At 32.6% G+C, this 10,255-nt stretch overlaps 1 protein-coding gene across 5 annotated transcripts in view; it reads right to left on the bottom strand.

Annotated features, from left to right (window-relative positions):
• Positions 1 to 797: 797 nt before the first annotated feature.
• Positions 798 to 10,255, bottom strand: part of LOC108976251 (ELAV-like protein 2) — a 13,694-nt gene continuing 4,236 nt past the window's right edge. For 4 of the 5 annotated variants that reach the window (XM_018945204.1, XM_018945206.1, XM_018945205.1 and 1 more), the window contains one exon: positions 798 to 1,433. In XM_018945204.1, coding sequence (XP_018800749.1) covers positions 1,109 to 1,433 — 325 coding nt within the window. In that variant the 3' untranslated portion in view covers positions 798 to 1,108. Of the gene's footprint in view, positions 1,434 to 2,754; positions 2,822 to 10,255 lie in introns of those variants that run through there. The other variant, XM_018945208.1, reaches the window with a different exon arrangement.

Here is a 10,255-nt window from a genome sequence, read left to right as displayed (position 1 = left end):
AATAGTTAATAATAAGTAATAAATATATATTTATATATATATGCATAAGTAGTTATACGATGAGTTTGAGAATTATTTGTTGCTTTATTTTTATTTTCTTATTATTTTTATGTCCCTTTCTTTAGGTTTTGAGAATTTCCGTTTTTTGAATATTTTCAGGATTGATTTTTGTGTTAAACTATTTGTGCCAGTGTTGATTGGGTGTTGCCATGCAAAGATTTTGCTTCATACCAATTAGCAGCGTGACATCTGGCAGCGTCGCTTTGCACTTTTAACGCTCACGCGTTTTTTCTGCGCTCTTTTAAGCCTTTTCGCCACTCACTATTTATGGCGAAGCTTTTGCACTTGCTGTGGCTGTTATCTCGCGCTCACGCTCAACTACTTTCGGCTCGCTTGAACACACAAAAAAATATTGCTAGAAAGCATTGCGTTGTGCAAACAATTTCACGCTTTCCCTACTCCCTTTTGCCATATGCCGCTCTCTGCTCCGCTTTTTCGTAGTTTTCTCTTACATTTTTTGCTAACAAATTTTCGAATTTCAATAAATACTACAAAACTAAATTTAATTTTGCACAACTTATAATTTTTACTAATTTTCTTCAATGAAAAACATTTTTGTTTTTGTTTTTTAATTTCTTGTGTGACTAGTGGTAAATCTTAATTTCATTTTTCAACACTTTTTGTATAGTTAATATTTTTCAGCTGTCTCTCCTGCACACACAACTACAGCTTCATATATAATATGTGTATATAACTTATGTAAATTTTTAAAATTTTTTTTTTTTGCATGTTTTTAACCTTTTTGCTGTTGTTTAGTTGAACTGCGGTGTTTACTGGTTGTTGCTTATACTTTATGCTTATTTATCCTGCTTTCCTTTCGCTAATTTCACACTCTCTCACTTATTTTTGCGCTCGCGTAAGCCCGCGCGTCAACAAAAGCTTTGCTTGCGCTTACGCTCTACTTCTCTTTCACTAAAATTTTGCTTGCGCTCCCGTTCTCTTTTACTACGGCCGTTTTGCCTTCTCTTTCATTTTTCTTCACATCCTTGCTGTTTTTCCTTTAGTTGCTGTTGTTTTGCTTCTTCTTCTTAACACCACTCAAGTTCACTTAAGCGGTTTTGGTTTTATTTGTCTTAAAGCTAACTTGCAACACCCTGTTGCCGAGTGTATAACCGTTGAGTGATTGTATTGCCACAACCGCTTCATCGTAATTCGTCATGGTCACGAAGCCAAAACCCTTGCATTTGCTCGTCTGTAAATCACGTATAACCTTGACCGATTGGACGGCACCGAATGGGCCGAACAGTTGCCACAAGACATTCTCCTCCGTTTCGGGTGCGAGGTTGTAAACGAATATACACCAGCCGGAGCCGGTCATTGCATTACCGGGCAAAATGGAATTGGCCAAGAGATCACCAGCCAATGGTGAGTATCTAAATCCGAAAAAAAAATTGTAAGAAAGAGAGAGAGAGAGGGAGAGTACAAGATCAGTATAATATATTGAGAGTTAGCTAGTTTATCATTAGAACAAACGAGCGCGCGTGTTTTAAATACATTAACTCAGTGAGCACTTTTGAGTTTTTCATTTTATAAACTACGAGAAAATTACATAAATATTTTTTTTTTTTTTTTTTTTTTAATTCTTATGCTGAGTTCGTTGAGAGAAAGTTGATACTCTGCGTAAATAAAGATTAATATAAATATTTTGGTATAAAACCACTGAATATGAGATTAAGAATGATTGAAAATATGAGTGGTAAGCTTTGGAGTGTTCAACCTTTTAAATTAGAAATGAGAGTAACTAGAATATGAACAATTTCGTCATAAGGAAATAAAGAGATGTAAGAAAATAAAATGTAAAGAAGGAAATAAAAAGAATTACATTTGGCATATTTGATTAATGTTTAGCATTTCAGTCAGCAGATAGTTTAAATGAGTATTAGTGAGTGAAACTAATAATAGAACAAAGAGCTTTTAGGCAAACTTGGAGAAGAAGTCGTTGGAGCGCAAAAGGGTGCACGTAGCGCAAGTTACAGGGAGTAGATAGTGCGAAGATAGAGACTCAGTTAAGAGGAATATTTATTAAGAGAGAAACAGCCAGCAAGGTAGATTGCTGCACTCAGTTGAAGCTCACTAGAGCTTGGAGAGCAATTCGTTAGTTCAATATATGACAAATACAGAGATTTAAAGGAACTATTGAAAGTATAGTACATGTGCTCAAATTTAATTTCTGATCTTTAACTTTTTACTGGTAAAAATCTATATTCAATTATGAAGGATTTGTGCAAACCCATTCGTAAGTGCCCAATTTCAGCTCTTTTATGCTCTATTTTTCTCTTTCTTTCTTCTTTTCGTTATTCTTTTCTATTTTTGTAATCAAAAAGCCGAAAATTTAAATTTTTTGTGTATTTTTTGCAATTTTTACATTTATTGCTAATTTTATTAATTTCTCGTTTTCTATTATCTCTCTATCTCACTCTTTTTCTCTCTCTTTCTCTTCTTCTCTCTATACAGTATTTGCGCTTTATTAAATAGTTGTCTTTCATAATACGTTTGCTTGACAGGTTTTCCATTGATTGAAATTAGATGTTTGCATTTTTATAAATAAAAAAAAAATTTAAATAAAAAAAAATAAAAATAAACAAATAATATAAAAAATATATAAATATAAATATAATTATCTATATATATATATATAATATAATGTAGATAAAAATAATATAAAGCTGAGCATCGCCGTGCGTTGATTTCAAGAAGTTGTCGCTCTCTTTAATTGATTTTTTAGTTACATACATACTATGCAACTCTGCCGAGAGAGTTTCTATTATTTAAAAGAAATGAAATATTTAAATATTTTTGGAATAAATTACAATTTCTTAAATCACACAAATCTTTGCATGCCTTTCTTTTAATAATTAATTATAAATTAAATGCAATAAGTGATTGTAAACAGTCAAAACCACAAATACATACAGCAACAGTGTTTAAAATTGACGAAAATAAATATAAAATTTNAAATTGTTAATAATTAATATGTAAACATATATACACATACATATATATATTTTTTAACCATATACATATGTATATATATATATTTCTGTTTTTGTTTCTGCTTCGGCATTCGAGTGAAGTGGCTTGCTGATTTCAGTATTTGTGTTTCTTATTTTCTTGACTCCTCTGCTTTTGTATATAGGTAAGTATTGCAGTGTGCAAGTAGATGTGTGTATGTATTTGTATATTTTCACTGTATGCTTATGTGTGTATATATAGTCTGTGTGTGTGTTATGCCTGTATGTATGTATGTTTATATATATATATGGATTTATGTTGCTCACAACTTTGTTTTTGTTCGGTAAAGTGATCTTCGGCTATTAACTAGTCACTTGAAGAGCACGTCGGTTTGGCTTGAGAGAATGATCCAGAGGAACAGAAAGAGTTTATGTATATATACTCCCACTTGATCTTACAGTACGCTTACTTGCTCTGCTGAGCTCTTTCTTAGCTTTGCTTTCATGATTTTCGCTGCATTGCTTATAACATGCTGTACCGCTCTTTGTTCTAAGGATGTTCTCACGTCGCCGCACCACAACTCGCTGTAATTCTCGCTCTCTTTTCACCTTTTCTTCCGCTTCACTTTAGCTTCCTCGGAGTTGCCATGATTCACCTCTTTAGAGCTTTTATTTGCTATTTTGCGTTTGCTTTGAGTTCACAAATACCCATATAATTACTTTCCATTACTTGAATTACTTTAGTTTAATTGCTTGCTTGGTTTTAATCATATTTGTGGCTTGCTGTTGCATTATGTTTGCTACGTATAGCATTTTATATATTTTTTTGCTGGCATTTGCTTTGACGCCGGTTTGTAATTACTTGTAATTAGTGGGTAATGCATTAATTAATATGTAATTCATATACTAAATACACAAATATTTGAATACATCGAAAGTAATATGTGCTCGAGTGTTTATAATGAACAAAATCATTACAAAGTAATTGTATGGTGTAATGCAAAAAGCATTACCATTACTGTAATGTAAGTAATTACATTTTAAATAATCACTTAACGCGTCCAGTGCTTGCGTACATTATGAACGCGCTACAAAATTAAATGTAACCTTAGGTTATGTAATGTAATGCAAAGTAATGCATATGTAATGACAGCTGGTAATGCTATAGTTTCTGCTCGTTAATAATATATTACTTAAATGATTAGTACTAACAATTATATGCATACGGTTAGAGAAATTTGCAATTAATTACAATACAAGTATTTAAAGTATATTTTTGGTTTAGTAATGCATTACAAGGGCGACAAGTTATAATTCATATATACTATTTATGTATTTTCAATTATATGTATATATATATTTGCACATAAAAGCTAAACACAAATAATTAAACACTAATGCATGCACTTGATATATAATTACTTGGTATAAATAAGTTTTTCTTAGGTAATTACTTGAGAAATAAGTGTTAATTAAAGTCAACTACTTAAGAATTTCGCATATTTGTTGTTGTATGCTTGTATTACGCACACATACAGCCACCTGTGACAATATGCTTTCTTTGGTATAATGAAAGTGAAGTAATCATAAAGTAATTGAAAAGTAATCGCCTGAATTTTTTAACGGCAAACCGCTCACAAGTATTAGCAACGCCTGTTGGTGAGGCTTGACAGCGTTTTACGCCTTACATTTTTATGCGTTTGCCAGTACACTCGTGTGCAAAACAATATTTGCCTTGCCTGTCGCGCCGTTATTGGCGATTTGTTGTTTCTTTTGTTTTTGTTTTTGTGTTTGTAACAGCCACTCAGCTTCAGCAGCACATCCATTTGTTACGCACTCATTTTGCGCTCACTACGCTCTCAGCAGTCAGTTAAGAGAGTTTCGCTAAGTAATCATGTAGGTAATTAAATATTTTGTAAGCACCCATTTGTGTTTCGATTTCTTCGTTTCTTGCATTTTTCGCATTTCTGCATTGTTGCTTTGTGTGCTTGGGCGGGGTACACAAATACTAGTACAAGTACCGTTATAAATACATTAAACATGTATATATGTATATATATATATATATATATATGAGTGTGTGTATCTCTATATGTTTGTAGGCGTCTATGTATTTACGTGACACTTAGGTAATTGTAATAATGATGCATAGTGTTGCCAGCTTGTCTAACACACGCTATTATTTTGTATTTTTATTATTTTTTGCAATTTGCTTTTGTATTTGTTTTTCGCTTATTGTGGTTTGCGTTTTGCTTTTGCTTTTGAACATTTAAGAGAAACATGAAACTAGTTTGTAAGTATGTTTATGCGAGTAAATCATAGTTGATAGTAAATGTTTTGTTAAGTCGCATGCGTTGCTTTTGTTACATAAGTTTTCTACTACAAATTTGTTCAAAATGTTTTTATAAATATTTTTATTTTACTTTTATTTTTGTTTTTACGATAATTTTCTCTCTTATTTTTAATGTAAATTTTTTCATATCTTTTGTTTTTTTTTTTTTTTTGTTTTTTGGTTTCTGCGCGCAAAATTGCTGGTTTCATAAATATGCACGCCACTGTAGCGCAGCGCACACTTTACGGCTCTTCCAATTTTGCGCTCTCTCATTACGCGCTCTCAGCGCTTAGCTCTTAGCACATACATAAACTCAAATCATAAACTCGATTCGTTCTTATCTCTAATGATCTCAAATTTTTGCTGTGGTGTTTTTTTACATTCAATACGGTATATATGTATATGTATATATATATTTATGCGTAAAAATTTACTATATATATGAAAAATCAGTGATTTTTATTCAGAAAATGGTTGCTTACACGTTTATATATTTATATATATATATATATAGATGTATGTATATTTTTTAATTTGTTTTAATTTTTCAAAAAAATTGTTGGTATCTAACCAAGCTAACGGTCGCTATAGTTTTTGAATGCTTTTTTACCGCATCACTACCACATTTACTGTTATATCATGTTATATATGCTTAATTTTTCAATTTGCTGATTTTTGTTTATAAACTTTGCTTTTGCTAATATTAAACACTTACTTGACTAGTATCTTAAAAGTTTTGGAAGCTGATTTCATTTTTGGATTTACGACGACAATTTCGTGTATTTTCTTGCATTCTATAACATTTCAAAATTTTACGATTTTTCACTAGTTTCTTTGCTGCTTTTTCCCTTTACTTTTTACTTTTTTCCACTATGTATATAAATTCTGAAATTCTGCTACGCTTTATGGGTTGCTATGTACTGTTCGTAAAATAGTAGTAGTAGTAGTATTTTATGTCATTTGTTTTTATTTTTTGCATTTATTTTTAAACTATTTTTTCGGCTTTTTGCTGTGACAGTTTCAGTACGAGTGTGAATTTTTCTAAGTGGGATTTTTTGGTGTCGGTTTCAGTACAGTTATTTTATGTTATTTTATGGTACGGTATATTTTACGGGATTTTGAAATGCTTTAGTACTTAGTTTTCATATACAAACATGTATGTACTTGCGTTTCTGGCGCTTGCTGTGCGCACGCTTTGGCCGCAAACGGTGTACACATAAATATTGGCGCCACTGTGTTTTGTATAAATGCATTTTTTGTGGCCTGGCGCCCTTTTCTGCCTGCTAGCTTCCAGTTTGACATCAATTACTTTTACCTCTTGCTTATTTTAAAGTTAAAATATGAATTTTTACTTAAAATCTTTTATGTTTATTAAAGTTTTTCTATGCTGATTTTTAAAAATTTGCGCATACTGCTTTAGATCGCCTGTCGCTTGTGTGTTCTATGTTAGTGGTTGCACATTGTGCGTAGTAGAAGGTGGTGTGTGTCTTGGCTAAGCTAGAAAATTTTAAAATGCAATACAAAAGCAAGCAGTTGACAGCAAATATCATCCTACTGCTTGCTTAATGAACAAAAAGTTATTTAGATCGAAATTCTATTGCAAAATAGCTCGTTTGCGCGCCCCTAAGGGTTTGCAACTCCGCTAACTACTTACAAGGAGGAGAGAGGTAGAGAGAGCGTGCGCGCGTGACACATTCACAACTAACAGGTTCCACCTTTCCTGTTTATCATTCTATCTTCTACACATCTTTTCTTCTAACACATCGTTTTCTTTTTCAATTTTTCCTGCTCTTCAATGCAGTTGGCCAGAAGCTCCTTTGATTTCGTTGTTTGCTTGTATTTATTTTTAAGTAAATGCGCTGTTTTATATATTCTAAGTTAGCCAACTATTTTTTGAAGTAGCTCAAACGTTGTTTACTATTATAATTGAAAAACCACACTGAAACCTTTCGCGATGTCTTATACTTTTCAATTTGGTAAAAGATGGGAATGCCATATATTTTAAACATTTATTTTCTATAATCTTCGCACAGACACTATTTTACCTCCTATTTCTACACAGTATCCCTCCTTATCACTTGACTTCTCCTCACAAGTTCTTACGCCTTCATGCAACTCATTTCTTCTAACTCTATTATCTTCTCTTCGCTTCTCTTTTTATCTCATCCTTTCTCTTCCCTTTCATCCCACATGCATGGCTTTGTATTCTAGTTCACAACTTATCTACTAATTACCTCTGCTCTATATTTGCTTTCATGCTCTTTATTCGCCATCTTTATATGTTCAATCCCCATCATCTCTTTGAAATTTTGCAACGCTCACCTTCTTTAGTTTATATTTCTCAAACCTTATCTGTCCGTTCCTGTTTTTGGCTTCTCCACAAATTTGTAGGAAACTAAAGCTTATTGCCATTATTTTTTCAAAAATCTCCGCATTTTATTTTTATACATTTATTTCGCCAATAATCTCTGTCCTACCAGTTTCACTAATGTCATTCCTTCGACCGTTACGATCATATCTCAAACACCCTTAAACTAACTTGTCTTTAGGAAGACCTCAATTCCTGCATCCTTACAGAAACTCTGTCTTTCGTCAACCCTCAACCCTCTAACCTTTATCTTTTCTCTTTACATATCCCTATTTTTTGTTATTTTACAATCGCTTTTTCACTAAATTTTTTCTCTCTCTAATCTCTCACCCTTTACGCTATTTTTTTTTTCTCCATCTTTGTCTCATCACTTGCACTCGTTCTTTCCTCTTTATGTATCTTACTCTCTCTCGCTCTCTCAACTCTCTTAGCCAATACACCTACCCTCTCACATTTATTCGCTATCTTGGACACACACCTCATTTGATTGGTTATTTTTGCGTGTGTGTTTGTTTACAGTTATGCATAACAGTTATTTATATATTTTGATGCTACTAATTGGTTAAACACACATTATATACATATATGTATCTGGCATGGGAAAAACATTTTCTATAAGCTGACTCTCAATACACTCACGCATATAGCGGTTCTCGGCTAGTCTACATATCTGACTGCTTGTCTTGGCGCATATTGAGTTTTAACAATAGTAATTTAGTAAATTATTAGTTTGAGTTTACGATTTTTCTTCTCTCGCAGCAATAATGAGAACATCAAATGTTTATGACATTTATACGAATGTGTGTAATAAATTTGTAATAATTTTTAATCATATGCTTATGTGCATGAGGGTGATTTTTATTAGTATTTTTACTCGCTTTCGCTTACTTTTATTTGTAAACACCTAAATATCAATCATATTGATCGTTATATAGTGTGTATTGTTGTTTTTATTGTTGATATACACGCAAAAATATGACCGATCTCGATTAGTTACTGTCTCAACATTGATTACAGAAAATACATGCATGTAAATGTGTGATAATTTTCGATATAATAAACTATGTAGATGAATGTATGATTAGTGAGCTTTTTAAAAACACATTTTCGATTAGCACCTACATGAGCGCATTGCCTACACATTACACAAGCGTGACATAGATATACTACGCGTGTACTTGATTATATATTTGTGGCTATCGATTGTTTGGCAGAATTAAGGTGAGCGGTTGAGTGTAATGCGCTGACCGGCAGTTGTGTAAGAGGCTCGCCTAGACGTGCACCTTTTCAACGCCAGTCGGTTAACACACCATATTTTTTCTTCTAAAATGTCTCTCTTTCACTCGCTCTCTCTCTTGGTATATACTACGCTGACCTATTCATATCAGCTTGCTCACTTTCTTCAACATATGAACTCCTCTTCTACACTTCCTAACCACTTTCTGCACTTCAATATAAAAATGCCCATACCAGACATTTTCTCCTCTCACCTGCGCGCTCTGCCTGCGCAAACGCAACAGCCGCAGCAAACTCTATACCGGCTCACCTTTATTGTTAGCTTTTTCTACTTTTAAACGCTTTTTTATGGTTTGTATGTTGCCGCGCCATTGCCGTTTTTCAGTTAAAATATGTAATGCACTGTTGCCACTTTTCAGTTAAAACTATGCAATGCGCAATTGCAACATTTCAGGCATTGCTGCTACACACTCGTGTTTCGCTATTAACACACCTGTACTTATAAAATTTGGCTTATTGTATGCATTTGCAATTAAATACTCGTTTTATGTACTGTGTTTCCATGTACTAGTACTTTTCGTTTGCTTATGCATGGATATTTGCTACTAAATGCCTCAACCTCCGAAAATATTGCCATTAGTTGTTGATTTTCGTTTTTAATTGTTTGCTATCTTAATATTTTGTTATTGCAATCGCCCGCCTGCTCTCAACTGCATTTTTACAACTCACTCCACTTTCAGCGCTTTTTGCTTACTTATCTTCCGCACTCCTTCCTGCTTGATACTCTATCTCGCCTCATACTCTATCATTCTTTACCTACTATTCTCTCTTCTAGCTATTTTTTTTATAAAAAAAAATGTCATATTCTAAATACTTCTGTGTCAATTGTCTGTTTTTATTTTAAATTTCTTTCACACTTCGCGCCTCTTTTGATTTGAAATGCACGCTTTAACTTTTCACTTTCTTTGCTTGACAGCTTCACACTAATACTCAGCGGTTCGCTGCCTACAATTCGGTACACTCCTTAATTCATCTTACTGTTATTACGACTCTCTTACTAACCGCTGAATTTGCCTTTCCTTTGCTTGCTCTTTATAAGATTTCCGCGTGCTCTTCTTACTACTACTTTTCTTTTACTTCTTAAATTGTCTGCTCTTTGTCTGTTCTTATTTTATAAACCAACTCTCACTCCGCGCTCTTCCCATATTTATTTTTTTTTTTTTTTTTTTTTTTTTTTTTTTTTTTTTTTTTTTTTTTTTTTTTTTTTTTTTTTTTTTCACTATATAAGTACTTTTAAAAAAACTTTTT

This window comes from Bactrocera latifrons, unplaced genomic scaffold (genome assembly GCF_001853355.1).
Source record: "Bactrocera latifrons isolate USDA-ARS-PBARC rearing strain unplaced genomic scaffold, ASM185335v1 scaffold_74, whole genome shotgun sequence".
NCBI classification, from domain to species: Eukaryota; Metazoa; Arthropoda; class Insecta; order Diptera; family Tephritidae; genus Bactrocera; species Bactrocera latifrons.
The sequence above is the reverse complement of the archived record's forward strand: the minus strand, read 5'-3'. Positions and strand labels throughout refer to the sequence as shown.